The sequence below is a fragment of the Dermochelys coriacea genome, chromosome 20 (assembly GCF_009764565.3).
Source record: "Dermochelys coriacea isolate rDerCor1 chromosome 20, rDerCor1.pri.v4, whole genome shotgun sequence".
NCBI classification, from domain to species: domain Eukaryota; kingdom Metazoa; phylum Chordata; order Testudines; family Dermochelyidae; genus Dermochelys; species Dermochelys coriacea.
This window is the reverse complement of record NC_050087.2, coordinates 19,152,166-19,168,687: the sequence shown is the minus strand read 5'-3', so window position 1 is coordinate 19,168,687 and position 16,522 is coordinate 19,152,166. Positions and strand designations below refer to the sequence as shown.

The 16,522-nt window shown below is 42.9% G+C and overlaps 1 protein-coding gene and 2 long non-coding RNA genes across 4 annotated transcripts in view; 1 reads left to right on the top strand and 2 right to left on the bottom strand.

Moving 5' to 3' along the window:
- Positions 1-7,286, bottom strand: part of NIBAN3 (niban apoptosis regulator 3) — a 10,288-nt gene extending 3,002 nt beyond the window's left edge. The window contains exons 1-7 of one of the 2 annotated variants that reach the window (XM_038379354.2): positions 5,858-7,286; positions 5,256-5,443; positions 4,370-4,528; positions 3,942-4,058; positions 3,603-3,710; positions 2,519-2,630; positions 3-681 (exon numbers count right to left, since the gene is read on the bottom strand). In XM_038379354.2, coding sequence (XP_038235282.1) covers positions 215-681; positions 2,519-2,630; positions 3,603-3,710; positions 3,942-4,058; positions 4,370-4,528; positions 5,256-5,443; positions 5,858-5,897 — 1,191 coding nt within the window. In that variant the 5' untranslated portion in view covers positions 5,898-7,286 and the 3' untranslated portion in view covers positions 3-214. Of the gene's footprint in view, positions 1-2; positions 2,216-2,437; positions 2,631-3,602; positions 3,711-3,941; positions 4,059-4,369; positions 4,529-5,255; positions 5,444-5,857 lie in introns of those variants that run through there. The other variant, XM_043506974.1, reaches the window with a different exon arrangement.
- Positions 1-9,094, top strand: part of LOC122458398 — a 15,716-nt gene extending 6,622 nt beyond the window's left edge. The window contains exons 2-3 of the long non-coding RNA XR_006278441.1: positions 2,496-4,251; positions 8,102-9,094. This is a non-coding gene — a long non-coding RNA (uncharacterized LOC122458398). The remainder of the gene's footprint in view (positions 1-2,495; positions 4,252-8,101) is intronic.
- LOC119845953 lies at positions 7,516-16,522 on the bottom strand. The gene is made up of 5 exons (XR_006278439.1): positions 15,651-16,522; positions 9,100-9,230; positions 8,430-8,478; positions 8,034-8,163; positions 7,516-7,619 (listed from the first exon to the last, which is right to left on the bottom strand). It is a non-coding gene; the product is annotated as an uncharacterized LOC119845953 (long non-coding RNA).

Sequence of the window (16,522 nt, the reverse complement as noted above, 5' to 3'; positions counted from 1 at the left end):
ACCATTCTATCCTGCTCCTTTAATCCAAACTAGATTTAACTCCAATTCGCCATCCTGCCCTTGACTGCCTTGCTCAAACATCGCCCTCCCCCATTCCTCTTGTATTTTCTCTATAGCAGCTTTGTCTACTGAATGTTCATTTATGATGTTCTGTGGCTCTTGTAGATCTTTGCTTCTTGCAAAAGGGCTCCATGACTTGTCATTACATTTGTTTTTATTTAGGTCTCCTGTGCACATTGTTTTCAACCTCAGACACAACTTCAGTCTTCTCTGCAACATGTCCTGCAGGTTCAGTAATGCAGCTGCTTCGCATGTCTGGTTCCAAGGCCTTCTTGTTTCTCCAATTCCTACCATCAGGCAACACCCTCAAAGATTTTTCTGCTTCTTTATGGCAATGGAAAGTTACTGGGCAGATTCGCCCTTTATCTTTGGGAGGATTTGCAGCTCCAGCTGAGCCTCTTTCATATTTCCATGCTTTCTTGTCTGAAGTAGTCTCACTGACTTGACAGGAGATGAGGTTCATGGTGTCTGATGTGGCATTGCCACCTAAGGCTCCTGTCCTTATTTCAGAGTGTTCCTGGGCTCTGTCCTGCTGCAGCAAGTTGTCCACACTATCCAGAACACAGGAAAAGCTGTCACTGTAAAGATTATGTCTGTTTTGACTTGAAGCCTCTTTCAAGGCTGAAACAAAGAACAGAAAGTGAGAGAAAGAAATACCAAATTTTGCTTTGCTCTCTATCCCTGTTCCCTCCCTACTGCATGTGTCTATATAGTCATAGTCCTTGTGCAGCACACACCCCGACATTAATATTCCATCTGTCCTGTGTTCTAGTTCTTATGAGCCCTTCTTGACATTTTTCTTTCCACAGGGGAAGCCAGGTTATCCCCAGTTCTAGTGTGGTAGCCAGGAGCAAGTCCCTGTGACTGCTCTGGAGGCTTTGAAAGCTCTGTCACATGCTCCCTCTGGCTTATCCCCAACAAAAAACATATGTGAAGAGTTAAAAATGGCCTTTGGGGCTGGTTTGATCAGAGGAGCCAATGCAAGCAGATGGGCAGGATGCCTGACTTTAAAATGATCACATTAACAATTTGTCCTGAGCATAAAAGTTCTTTTGTTTTTAACACTTGAAAAGCAACAACTAACACGCAGCCCTGAGATGACATCATGGCTGTAAAATGGGATTTTATTTCCACCACAATAGCCAGTGGGAAATGTTTGGGTTACAATCAGAGCAGGAAGAGAAAGAGAATGCGGAGACTGGCAGAAGTAAGATATTTCAACATAGGAATACTGGAATTTACCACAAACAACATATGGAAAGTTGTTTGAACAGGAAAGCATAAAGATGCCTATAGATGTGAGAGACCATAAGAGCATTCCCATGCCAGAAGGCAACTGGCTCCCTGGTATCTAGCAGGGAGTTTCAGCTGGCCTCACCAGCTCAGGTTTACTCTAACTCTTTATTGTAATAATCTGTATCTAAAAGGTGTCACGTTATAGGTCATTGGAAAACCAATAACACTCTCATCACTAATATTCTTGATGTTTTGTAAGGTAAACCCAGAAAGGATTATTCAGATGTGCTGAAATTATGATTAAAATGTGTTTAAATCAGGCATGTCAGAGGGAGATGAAAAACAGTTTTTTCCCCAGACAAAGGAATGCGGTGCTACTTGTTTGAATGCATCTCCCATGTAAATTGAGCAACGTGTGACCAATTAAAAGTACATTTGCATGCCAGGCAAACAAAATAATCAGAAGAGCAAGCATGGGGGAAATGATCACTTAATTTCAACAGAGGCTGAAGACAACATCCCAGGAAGACTTTCTGCGGCATGAAGCAGGGTCAATGAACTTTGAGAGAGACTTTTCAAAGGTTTACTGGACTATACAGAGAGGTGAAAAGAGCCCTAAGTTATTCTTCACCTGAAGAGACAAGGAAAACCAGCACCTTGGACTCTGTGGGGATCGTGACTAAGAGCTAGTCAGCTGTTGCAGGAAAAGGAAGACTGGTGAGGAAACTGGTATCAGGGCTGTGAGCCACAGCAACCCAGCATTTAAGGCACCCAAAGTTCCAAGGCAGGCGGTAACAACCCCTTATTGATCTGGACTGAACCCCAAAACATCACAAAATGCTTTAAAAAAAACCCAACAGCAGTCAACAGAGGGGAAGTTACAGGCCTGGCAACTGTAAACATTTTTGGTGAAGATAAACTGTCCTCTCTTTAAGAAAAGGAGTACTTGTGGCACCTTAGAGACTAACAAATTTATTAGAGCATAAGCTTTCGTGAGCTACAGCTCACTTCATCGGATGCATTTGAAGTGAGCTGTAGCTCACGAAAGCTTATGCTCTAATAAATTTGTTAGTCTCTAAGGTGCCACAAGTACTCCTTTTCTTTTTGCGAATGCAGACTAACACGGCTGCTACTCTGAAACCTGTCCTCTCTTTAGCAGAGGATAAGAACCTAACAGTGCTGACTTTGGTCTGTTTTAGGATGGAACCCAGTTTCTACTCACCTTTGGTGACTGCCTGCTGCAAAACAGCCAGAACCATTTCTTCATAAATATTTTCAACATTGATGATGCCACTGAAGTCAGCCAACACGTAATTTTCATACTTGGGCAGCTCCTACCAAAGGAAGTAGAAGAGAGAGAAATCAGCCAGCATCAGTTACAGATACACCTCACACACACACACAGATAGGCCAACCTTGGATTACACAGCACCTGAAGTGAGCCTAAAATATGATGTTCTGCCCCCACCTCAGAATAAATAGTCACCTGAAATTCTAATGGCACCCTGTAGTTTCTGGCACCTGAACTGCCTGTCCAACCTTTAATACTGGTCCTGCACAATGTTTTATGTGTATTTACAGGTTCAGAAGAAAAGTGGAGCCTCATGGTTAAACAGCCAGAATGGAAAGTGTTCAATAGAATTAGTTCAAACTCCCCAGAAGTCTGGAAGAAAGTTAACCAAGTTCAGGATCAAGCTTCCCAGACTCCTGATCACTAGAGACATTTTAATCTCTTCAGGACACAGTGCCCTCTACCACCAATAGCCCACTGACATGCCCCAGGACTACCTTCAAAGGGAGTCAAACTTAACCATTGTCCTAGTACAAGGTACTGAGTTAGGCTGGTAGCCGTGCAGAAAAATAATAAAACGAAATGGAAAATTTTGGGGAAACATTTACATGTCAGTAAGAGTCATGATGTGAAATAGAAGTAGATTCATGGCCCTCTGGAGGGAGTTTATTGGCTGCCTGGTGAGAGTGGCCTGCATTTTGGTGGCACTGAAGAACCTGTAATATTGCTTAAAGCCTCTCCTCCCTTTGGAGTCACAGTCCAGCCCTGCCACTCTGGAACGCTATAATGAAAGGTCAGACTAAATGATCTAATCATCCCTTCTGGTCTTAAATTCTATGAAAGCCACTGAGGGGAAGGGGATCTCCTATCAGCCCACTGAAGTTCACTGGGCTAGCAAAGCTTTTCTGAAGAATAAAATGGAATAGTCTGATAAGATAAAATCAGCTTGTATGAGTTTCATCAGTTCATATATGGGGTTTGGGTCCCTTCACCTTCACTCAGAATCAGGCCTCACCAGTTTACATCTGGGCTCCAGATTCTTCAGCAGAAAGGGAAGATAGATCTGAACCAGCCACTCTTGTGCAAACTGCTTCCTGGTGGAACTGCTGTCATAGTCAAATTTCTGAAAACCAACCACAACCAAATTGAAAAAGGAATCTGCGCAACAGTCAGGAAACTTCCCCACAACAACTTCTGCATCTATCCCACCTAGAGCAGCTCAGGACTGGATCATGTGAGGAACACAGTGTCCAAGGCAGCACACAAAGCAGAAAAGCCAAAAAGAGCAGGGAGAATATGATCCAAAGAAATAGGACTTTACACAAAGAGAAGGTAAGAATATTGCACACCTTACCTTCAGCACAAGAGTTTTGATCTTTTCCAGAGTCTGGGTGATTTGGCTGTGGTTAATTGCCAAGCTCAGATGTTGCTCTGAAAGCTGGTGGAATGTATGGACCGAATTCTGAATTGGCTACAAAAGAAAAAATTGTGTTAGATGAGTAGGGGAGCCAGCATATTCAGAGACCACAGATAGGACTCAGTTCCACATCTTCAGCAGCTACCCTCTGGATCATGCAGCCTGCTTTCTCTCTAAGATTGATTAAATAATCTCTTCATACCCTGCTGATGCCCAAGGGAAAAAGCAGACCCCACACAAATTAAAGGTAAAAATGGATCAGCTCAGAGCTGAACACTCAGGGAATGAATGCACTGCCCCTTCCCTTCTTCTCCACTAAGAGGTTGCTTCACCCCAGTCTGTTCTCTCAAAGTATCACCACTTACCTGCTGCATTAGGTTTTGGGCTCTGAGGACTAAACTTGCCACACCATGAAAGCCAAATCTCTCCTTCAGTCCCTGCAGACTGTCTTTGTAGAGATTAGCCTTCTCATAACATGGCTCCATGAATCCAAGTTTCCAGGGCATTTCCCCAAGTGCGAGAACCTGCATCAGACCAGTAGTCAGCTAGGTAAGGTCTGTACAGTGCCTGGAGGCAGTGAAAGCTTACCTAAATGCTAAGAATTAATATTTTTATGGGAAAGGATCTGAGTTAAAGCCATTATCCATGTCCAAGCAATGTAAAACTGAAAAGAAGGCATCTCTTTGCAGATTACTTGTCTACTTGTCTTTGACTACTTGTCTCTGGAGCCATGTTTGTCCCATAAAACCTGTTTATGGGTGATCCATGAACAGGCAGTGGAATACTGAGCAGACTCTGAGACAAGTTCAGATGCCATATTCTTGTCTAACAAAGTTGTCTCCCTTTATCAAGCTGCCTCTGTGGTGCAGTCACATTCAAAACAGCATGTGGTACTGACCTGAATGAATTGCACTATGCAGTTACAACAGCAGCTAGGTGAAAGTTACAAGAGCTCACGATCTGCACAGTTCAGGGCATAATCTCCTCTCTAGCTGGGGGTCAGGGAGACTTTTCCTCCCATTGTACAGACCTGCACAATTTAGATACATCATTGTGATGAGGAGATTACAAGTTATTATACATTGGTTCCTGTTGGAGGCAGGATACTGGAGCAGGTGCATCACTGGTGTTCCAGGGTGTATGGGACAGATGGAATTAAGTTGCCATCCACAATACTGAAAGCGGACATGTAATGTGGTTTCCGGGGAAAGAAGACAAAACAGTCCCTCTGTCATATCATCTATATCTTACCTCTTCCTGGAAGACAGTGGTAGGCAAACTCTGCACATGTCTGATCATCTCATCAATTCTGTCTGTGAAGAGCGAACGCACCACATCAAATCCTAAACTGATGGGGTATATGAGCTCCTCCATCACACAGTCCAGGCCAGGCTCTACTCCTTGGTGACAGCAGGATTCCACTGAGCTCTGGACCACCGCTGCCAAGGTAGAAACCCCTCAATTAGCCTGACAGAGTCACAGCGGAACTCAGGTTGCCCTGGATTAATTAGGCTCAAAAAGACAACTGTGGGGTCTTGGAATGTGAAATACTCATCCATTCACCTATCCTTTATTTTGGATGTGTCCATCCCCACAGTTTCTGTGAATCTAGAGTACCAATCAAATAGCATCTAATCATAAATACAGTAATCAAGATTCACATAGCATTGTCTAAAACAGTAAGACTTAATGAACTCATTCCCAATCCAACCTCTCCAGTGGCAGATAATGCTGCACACACTGTTTAGAATTTCAAATACAATTGAGAGAGTTAGAATTCTAAAGCAAAGTAAATCCCATGGATTAACAGAAGAGAACCAAACACCCCATCCCTTCAGCCCCTTTCCTCTAACCTTGGAGTTTTATAGATATCTGATCCTTTAAAATCAGCATCTGATCCAGATCAGGGCAAATCTTCTTTTCCAATTGAATGTGGAGTTTCTCATTCTCCCTCTGAAAATCCAGGAATTCGCTGGAGACCTGGCTGAAGACCAGTGTATAAACCTCCTCTAGGAACTGACAACCACAGCAAGGACCAGATCAACAAAAAGGGAGGAGAAAACAGGAAAAGTAATAGGCATCATACAGGCCATGTGCAGAGATCAGTAGAAGTTTCTGGTTGTGCTGCTGGGTGCACAGTCCTTGTCAGGTCATTCTGCTTGCAGCTGATTAGTGCACTGTCTTCTACCTATATTACATCTGTAAGCATGGGGCTCTAATTGACTTATGCAGAGCCATCTGACCCAACTCAAAGGCCACGCCAATCACAACATTTACTTGGTAGCTACATGTAGACAGCAGGATGCTCTTCACTCCCCACAAATACCCAGTTTAAATTTTGCACAACACACTACATCAAAGGCAGCAGTTTCACAGGAGACATGAAAGGCAGAGGCTGTGGGTTGGATTTTGAGAGCAGTAGCTAGCGGAGCTGTTCTTTGTGTTTATTTGTCTGTCGCAGAGCAAAGTACAAAGTCCTAATGTGCTCTCCGCAACCATAGTCTAAAAGTTAGCCAAGTGTCACTCATTAGTTCCTGAAACATCACTGTTTGGGTTTAGATGTAAGCATTGCTCTGTGGACTTATCTGGCACCAGATCCATTAAGTAGGAAGAAACGGAAAGATTTTTAATTTGTATTGTATGAAATAAAAAGATTTTACATATCGTTACAAATAGATGGAACTTTTAGGGCACATTGCCATTTTCTTTTCAGAGCTGGATAGTAGCACTGAGAAATGGAACAGAGCAGCTGTCTCAAATGAGTTCAGGGATTGGCAACATCTCTCTGCATCTGTTTCTAATTTCATGTCACTTCACTATGAAACTAGGTTCTTCATCTGGCTGAATAAAGCCCTGTAACCCACCAACAGTACTAAATGTACTCCTTCTAAAGAGAGAAAAAGGAGGCACAGAACAGCATGGAAAAAGGAAACAGGTTTAAACAGCATGAGGTCCTGAAAACCTTATGTTTTAGAGACATCGGCATGTTCAGTTTATTTAGTGGTCTCTAGCTTTGAACAGTACAGCAGTCCCATGAGCAATGGGCCTCTGCGTATGTATAATCAATATTCTTCTTTCTATATGTTGGACTTTGCCATCCTTACAACAAAAAAGAGAAAGTCCAGAATTCAGACATGGAGCTTTTCTATTTAGAGGTGGTGTTGCTGAAGAGTTCTTGAAGTTGTGTTCTGTATAATGCTGTGAGGGGCCAGTAAGACTCTGTTCCCTTCTGGGTTGCAGCACATTTCTCAAATGGGGCACATCACAGACTTACCTACTAATCCCTGGTTTCAGAGTAGCAGCCGTGTTAGTCTGTATTTGCAAAAAGAAAAGGAGTACTTGTGGCACCTTAGAGACTAACAAATTTATTTGAGCATAAGCTTTCGTGAGCTACAGCTCACTTCATCGGATGCATTCGATGAAGTGAGCTGTAGCTCACGAAAGCTTATGCTCAAATAAATTTGTTAGTCTCCAAAGTGCCACAAGTACTCCTTTTCTTTCTACTAATCCCTGGCAGACACTGTCAATCAGCCTGGTATATTCGCTCAGTGAAGTCACCAGCAAGTATCCGGACAGAGTGGTGGGTCCTCTGGGCTTATATCCTCTCCCCTGGGCCTGGACAAGAAATCCAAACAGAACTATCTTAATGAGGGCTCAAGGGCAGAATTCCTCACACACACCTTGCTGCTAGTATTTAGGGTCAGCAAGTCTCTCTCTCTAAACTTCACTCATTGACAGTATACAGCCACCTCTGGAGGTGGAATTCAGTAGCTGTGTATCAAACACCACACATTCATTTTTGGAGAGGAAATGAAGGAGGAGAATGTAACCATATAAGCCAGAAGGAGGAATTTGGGTAGGGAGGGGGCACAGAACATAATTTTCCAGAACAGTGGGACACACTGTCAGATGTCTGGGTGTACGTGTGTCTACAGGAAACACATCTGAAAGGGGTAAGAGTATGTAAGATCCATATACATTTTACAACCCATAAAGTGGGGAGAAAAGCAGCTGAAGTAGCACATTTACCTCTTTACTATCAAACCACTCCAGGGTACAGTTTCTCAGCAAAATTAAATAACTTCTTCCACTTGCAGGTGTCCCCAGTATACTGCATCAGGAATCCCTCATGCAGAAGAGCGTCAGGTGGCTTCTGGAGCTGAGAATGGATAAGAGAGGACAGGAAACAAGTCCCAGTGAAAGTGCAGATGCAATTGTAAACTCTTTGGGACAGAGACCATGTCATTTGTATCTATGCAGTGCTTAGCACAAGGGGACCCTGACTGGGGCCTTTGGCTGCTACCACAATATAAATAAAAGGACAACTGAACGAGGACATCTAGCGGACACTGAAAGCAAACAACACACACACACACACACACACACCCTGTAATTACAGTCATAGTAGTTCTGAAGGGGACTTACAAGGTCGTTCAGTCTAACCAGAGGAGAGGTCATGGTTTATTGGCTCCATCTCTGTATATAAATTTATAAAAAAAACTGTATATCATGTGGAATTGCAGTGTTATAGCTGCGTTCATCCCAGGATTATTAGAGAGACATGCAGAGGTGTTAACAGCCCACTTCACCAGGAATGGTCTCTTGCAACAGGTGTTAACTCCTTATGCTTAAGGAATCTGTTCCACCTTGTATTTCTCTGTGATGCTCTGAGTACCTTTCCCAGACCTGAAGAAGAGCTCTGTGTAAGCTTGGAAACTTCTCTCTTTCACCAGCAGAAGTAGGTCCAGTAAAATATATTACCTCACCCACCTTGTTTCTTTAGTATGGAATGAAAGATAGCAAGAGAAAATATAACAGAGTGGCAATTTTTAAACCTTCCTAATGGCAGCAGGGCAGCAGTGAAGGTTAGAATTTGGGAGTTGCCACCTCCTATTCCCATGCTTGGGCCACCAGGGTGTATATCCTCACGCTTGATTCATTCAGCAACACACACAATTATGTGTCAGAGATTATTAGCCCTAAAGAATCTCAAGATGCTAGAGAGAATGAGGGAGAAAGGCAAAGTTGTCTTCAGATCAGGGAGAAAGCAACAGCTCAGGGGTGTGGGGGGAAAAAGAAAGCTCCCAGAACTTACTTTGCTCTGCAGCAGCTGCAGAGCAGGTTTGCCTTGCGGGTCCAGCTCTTTTGAGACCGGTCTCAAAAAGGTGGTTGCAAGTTGCCTCTGATAATAGGGCATGAAATTCTTCACTGTGGCGTCTGTGCAACCTGGAAAGTGAGAACAGAGATGACCATGGTGTTTCAGTGCTCTCCCAAGGGAGGTAATGCAAGCTTCTGTGTCTAATTAGCATTGTTCCTTCAACCAACAGCTTGTGAATTACCATTGTGGGCCCCCAAGGATGAGGCCAAGAAGTTCAAATCCAGATCCAAACTTCTCCAAAGTTCATGAGCACCCCAATGTAGGAGTTCTAATCTGGGCTCTCTCTACACAAATTCTAGACTCACAGGATCACTGTAAGGCTTCAACCAGATTCTAACAGCAACTAATGCTCATCAGAGGAGGAATCAGAACAAACAACATGCAGACAGCCAATGCTGGGGAACCCTTTGACTCTAAAAGTGCCTGGGAGATGCATGCTACAGGCCTTTATGTCCCTCTCTTCACTGATGAGTACAGTGTCCCTACCAAACATGAGGAGGAGCACGTTCAACTGGCATGGGGGAAGGAAACTTGTGTCACCCTGCAATGACCTCTGCAGCTGAGCAAGGAGCAGCAGCACTGATAGGTTCTGACAAGAAGAAAAGGAGTACTTGTGGCACCTTAGAGACTAACACATTTATTTGAGCATAGATTCCATCTAACTTTCTTTGACCAAGGAACACTGACATGATGCAGGGTGTGCAGACGCAGGGCAGGAATCTTCTACTTCCATTGAGGAATGGGGGGAGCACCACAACAGAGGAGCCAGACTTGAGATATAAGATTTACTATAGCATCTCTGATGTTATTACATTTATATTATGGTAGCACCCAAGGACCCCAGTCAAGACTGTGACCCCATGGTGGTAGCTGTTGTACAAATGTAGAAAGGAGATGCTCCCTATCCTGGAAAGCTTATAGGCCCTGGCCTGACAGTAAGTTTATTTTGGGAGAGTCTTGCCACTTCCCCACCCGTATCTAGTATGGGAAGAACCAGAAGGTTTTTTCCAACCTACAGTCACAGATCAGAATATGATTGCCAGACATTTTAGCTTCACACTGCCCTAAGAGGTAGCTTAGTATGATTTTGCAGTGGGGAAACTGAAGCAGAGAAATATGAAGAAACCTTCCCATGGTCAACCACAGCCTGGAGAACCCAGGTACCCCCACTGCCAGTTCCCTATTCTAACCACAAGATCACACTCCTGAACTCCTGTACTTCTACACTGCGGGAAGCAAAAGCCAACCAAAGCAGCTGTGAAAATGGCAAACAGTGAAGCACCCACAAAAGCTTATGCTCTAATAAATTTGTTAGTCTCTAAGGTGCCACAAGTACTCCTTTTCTTTTTGCGAATACAGACTAACACGGCAGCTCCTCTGAAACCAGTGAAGTATTAGGAAGATGGCTCTGAATGTTAGAGGGTCTGATGCAATTAAAAGATAAAAGATTCCTATGTGCCATTGCTTCTCCAAACAGATTCTCTTCATAGTCTAGAAGGGGAGATTATAATGAGAGAGCAAATTCACTAATAACTGTTGAAGTTGTCGAAAGGTCATGCCTGCATTCTATTGTGACCTCAGGCAAAGCGGACAATGCTGCCACAGTATAAATTTCTGAAGATTTCCTGTGATACATTCCTCAGCCCACCCCCCTTTAGCCTAGAGACTCATGAAGAGAGAGAGAGAAAAATGTGGCTCAAACAGTGAGCGGGGGAAAGAATGACAAAAGTATAAAAACAAGACATCTCTCTCTCTCTCTCTCACACACACACACACACACACACACACACACACACACACACACTTACTTATATAGGAGGGGGACAAGAGAGGGGCACTCAGAGGCCATTCTCACTGTCAGACTAATTGTGTGTGTTTGCCTGCATATTCTAATGCCTTTGAACTGTTGGCTGATTTACTATGGAATAGAAAAGTAATCAAACCCTAAATTAGATTTTGTGTTTCTCAGCCCAAATGTGAGCTCAGTGAGCACTCAGCCAGCATTAGTAGCTTTCCAAAAATTCAGAACAAGTTGTGGGATGTGCTCATACTGACCGCTGGAAAAGTCTGCCAGCTTGTGGGAGGAAAGACAATGTATGCTACTGCACTACCCTCTTTATGGAATCCTGGATTGAATTTGATGGTACTACTAAATGGTACTGCTTAAATGGACCTGATGGTGGAATTTCCAGTAAAGCCAATGATTGCAGTGGAGATTTCAAGTTCCTTTTGCCACAGCTACTCCTCCAAAGCAACACAAACAGCTTTAGCTGAAGTAACCACATTTGTGACCCAGCACAGCTGATGACCAATGAACCTCCTTTTCCATCACCATGCACCATATGTGTTGTCATCTGCAGCTCTGCAAAATGAATGCAAACTACTACCAAATCAGAATAGCAGCATTTTACAACTATTTTGCACAGGTGTAAAGGACAACACAAGGTACCAGGCAGGGGACAATCAGCTCCAACAGTTGCAGGTCAGTTAAACAGACCTCCCGTGCCGTGCCCCGCCCCCCACCCTCTACCTCAAATGCAAAAATATGAAAAGTGAGCACCTGAAATAAGAGTGGAAGAGCTTGAGACCACTGTACTGAGGCCAGCAAAATGGGCCTCAGGAAGGTGCTCTTAATAGTGCAAATAGGACAACCACTTCCAAGGACCTAGGAGACTGATAAGTCAAAACCTTGGGGGATTGTCTTATTTTTTATCACACCAAATCATTACAGCAAGTTGCACAGAAAAATAGAAGCTGAGATTGAGTCCTCACTCACTCCAACACTTTATGGGAGGGCTCTCATTTTTTTTAAATTTCCTGTGGGCTCATTCACCCTGCCCAGGGAGATGATGATGTAACAGCAGAAATCTCACCAGAGGTTAGAAGGACTTATCTGTGAGAGTTCACTAACAAAGTGACTCACTGATAAATTGGAGAGGGTTCAGAGAAGAGCCATGATAATGATTAAAGGATTAGAAAAAAATGCATTACAGTGATAGACTCAAAGAACACAATCTATTTAGCTTAATTAAGAGATTAAGGGGTGACTTGATTACAGTCTATAAGTATCAATATGGGAACAAATATTTAATAATGAGCTCTTCAGTCTACCAGAGAAAAGTCTAACATGATCAAATGGCTGGAAGTTGAAGCTAGACAAATTCCAGCTGGCAATAAAGCGTAAAACTTTAATAGTGAGAATAATTAACCATTGGAACAATTTACCAAGGGTCGTGGTAGATTCTCCACGTTAACAATTTGTAAATCAAGATCAGATGTTTTTCTAAAAGATCTGTTCTAAAAATTATTTTGGGGAACTTCTATTGCCTGTTTTATAGGGGGTCAGATGATTATCACAATGGCCTTAGAATCTATACATCTACAAATGTGCTAGTGTTTAGTGAAACCATAATAAATACCTAAGGATAGTCATGTCTCTCTTATAAGTGTCTCTCACCTGACCTAGATACCCTGTACATGCATTGGCAGCAGTGCCTAATGATCTAGATAGAGATTACGAATTAGTCTTGTCTCCCTGGCCCAGAGTTCAGTAATGCCTGCTGATGTGCAAACGCAACCTATGTAACAAATACACAAGTTAATTAAAATTGGGACCCAGGAGAATACTCAACCTGTTGTGGAGCAAAAGGCATTTCCTGTTCTTATTTCCTGCCCACACTGGGCGTTTTTCCCCATTTTACTTGTTTAACCTTGTAAAGTCCCTGAAAAATGGCCGTGACCCATGCAGAAATCTACATTTTGTTTTCCCTGTGGTTCTACACAGTTATTACCAGGATGTTGGTGGTTATGGATAATATTTTGAAGTAAACCATCACTGGTTAATTTCAGAAGAAACTAAATAAAGACTCCTGGGGGATGCTGGGCACTGAACCTGCACTGAAGTTATTGGGAGTGGCAGGTGCTCAGCACCTCCCAGCAAAGTGCCCAGCAAAACAAATGCCACCGAGTACATCCAAGTGATTTTAAACAGAGACTGTAGCTCCTGCAGTGCCACTGGAAGTCAGACAGTGAGAGGGCAAGCAAGGTACCCGGCCTCGAGTCTATGCTAGCCAGGGTTGCTGGCCCAACAGAAAAAGAACAGGGCTCCATGAAAGATGAACTTAAGCCAGCAACTTCAGCTGGTTAATTCACATTGCAACTCTGCTGTCAGCCTTAGAGGTGGCTATTGCCTAGATGGGAAAGAGATCCATGGAGGAAAACAGTGATCTCCATAAGTGAGGTGATCGAGGAATGATGTTTGGATGACAGAATCCTTTTAGAAAGAGGAGGCTACATCCATGTCAGAGAAGAAACAACACCACACAAGACAAACAACTTGGCCATAGCTGTCCCTTGTGTATCTAAGAAGGAGTTAATCAAATTGCATTAGGGGTATATTTTGCCCCTTGATGTTTGACATCTGTGTTTTTACATTAGATAAATACCACCCTAGTCACTTCAGCTGATTTCTCTCTCTCTCTCTTGCTGTATCCTTCACTCACCTTCTACAAGCCAACGGAGGTTTTTAAAGGTAATCTGAGAACCAATAGTTGTTTGGATTAGACATACAAAACCAAAGTTCTGTCCAGCCATGGTCACTAAAGATCCTGTGTGCTGTTTGCATGAGCCCAGGTATTAACAATAGTGTCCTGGCTGAAACTGCAGCTCAGATCATTACACCCTGCCTGCTCAAACTCGCTCAGGTAGGATCAGAGAAATATAAAATGAGAAGAACAGACACTCCAATACCTGCACCCCTACAATCACAGGCAGTTACATGGGATACTGCCACCTGGTCCTAAGATGCTACTTTTCAATGCTCCAGAGGGAACCAAATAACCCAAAGGTCCCTGCCAGGTCTTCCCTTTCTGTCCTAAACTATTGTGTCTAGTTGTGCTGTGAAACTCCAATTCTCAGTTTCCCCATCTGTAAAATAATAAAAGTAATTTTAGTACTAATAATACCAACCTTTCAAGGAAGTTATGGGGCTTATACAAGCCTACCTTACAAGGAGCTGTAAGGCTTAATGAATACCTAAAAAGCACTAAAAGAAAAGGGAGTACTTGTGGCACCTTACAGGCTAACAAATTTATTTGAGCATAAGCTTTTGTGAGCTACAGTTCACTTCAAATAAATTTGTTAGTCTCTACAGTGCCACAAGTACTCCTTTTCTTTTTGAGAATACAGACTAACACGGCTGCTACTCTGAAACCTGTCATTAAAAAGCATTGTACATTTAAAGCCAAGTATCATTACACTCGCTTTGTTTCACCCATAGGTGCTTGTCCTGGCCCCATGGTGAATGGATTCTTCTATATATAGTTTGTAAAACACTTTGGAGCTTGGAACACATCTGAAAGAGTCTCTGACACTACAGTAGAGAAATGGCCACGGGCAGAATAGGGCTGCAGCACAATTACTGCACGATTAAAAATGTGGTTCCAGTTCCTGTCTACACTACAAGATGAAAGCTTGTCTTAGTTGCATTGTAACCAGATTCTCTGACATGGTAGTTTTGTAGTGTAGACAGTCCCTAAAAACAAAGATGAGTTGTTGGCTCAGATTACGACTCAGCTATTTTCAGACAAATTCTCCTGCTGCCCTTGTGAGCAGAGGCAAACTGGACTGATACCAGGATGGGAACCTTAATGATTCAGTATCAGATAGATACTCACATATGGTGCCAGGTTATGATGTACAGCTGAAGCAATGTAGACAGATGTGATAACTTTACTGATGCCTCTGTGCTCATAAAAGGCTCATCAGCTCTGCTGGCAAGCATGGATTCTCAGCACCATATATTATAGCTTGGCATAAATGTGAGTGCTGATATTTAACTGATGGCCAGGCTCCAACTTTTGAATTCCCATATGACACTAAGACTCACAAATTATGTTACAGAGGTTCACCTGTCATGTTAAGTCAAGGTAGATTTGACCACTGTGTAGAACATTGTTGATCCATATTTCTTTCCAGCCTTAATGTTGTGATCAAATAAGCAACAGTTCAAACACGGGGGGAGGATCTTTTAACTGTCCCTCCCAACATGGTTGTAGGACTTGTGCATTTTCATTCCTGGTCCTTTTTTTAATTTTTTTAAAATGTGGTTGCACTTCTAAAAATAGGTGGGGAAAGTCTTCTTTCCTTATTGTAGCAAATTTCTTTGCTATAAGCTTCCCTGCACAGAAGTCAGAGTAAGTAGTAACCACTATATCTGAAAGATCTGTAACATAACTTGTTTGGGACATTTATGTTTCAATTTGCTGTTGTCCACTAGATGCATCTTGAACCCCCTTCTCCCATCCTCTTTGTACAGCATCCCTGCCCCAGGGTTGGATTTATGGTAATCTACCATACCCCATGTCAGGCCACAACCTGCAGACACATCCACCTCAGATTACATGTTTATACATTGAACTAATTGTATGGTTTTATTTTTAAAAGGAACCATCACTCTGAAAATGGTAATCATCAAAGCTTTTCCTTACCTCTCAGGTACCTGCGCTATCTTCCATCCAGTGGACTTGAATACCTTCCTCGCATCTTCTACTTTAATATCTTGCCTGTTTCCAATGCTTCCAGTCAGAGTCATGGGCAGAGAGGAGCTGCCTGGTAAAGTGATTTTTGCCTCCAAGAGCAGCAGGGATTGTCTTTTTCTGTCACACTCGCCTTCAGATCATCAGCTCATAAATATTCAAATAATGTTGCTGTCTCACGGCAGTCCCTGCACCCACACCCCTACACACAAACAGGCCTTAAAGGGGCAGCAGCACTCAGTCCATGAACCCACACCCTGACACAGAAAGAGGCCTCAAAATATCCCTAAGCCTTTAATGTTAAAAGGGTTCCAGCTGTTTGGAGGTTCTATTTTTGTTAACCATGTGGTTATATGTGTCTGTGCTTATATAACCCAAGCTCATACAAGAGGGAGGGAGTCTGTAACAGAGTGGAACGAGCTCACAGAACATGGACATGATGGAACCTTGAATACACTGAAGAATGAAAATCCCAGATTGATTCAATAAACTGCAAAGTGCAAATTGCAATTTCTGTCCTAGCAAATCCTCTGCTTACAGACCTGAATAAGAGCTCTGCGTAAGCTTGAAAGCTCGTCTCTTTCACCATCAGAAATTGGTCCAATAAAAAAATAACCTTACCCATCTGGTCTCCACTTACTATGAAGTAATGCTGTGCAAAGGAAACAAAAAAGGATTTCTCTATCAAAGTCCTATTGCACCAGAATTTGGATTTCAGGTGCTGAAGAGTCAAGAGCTATAAACTAACAGGCTGTAATGAACTAATTTATCTACGAATGTCCTATGCTCACTTAGGGCATCCTCCTGCTCTTTAGCCTTCTGTA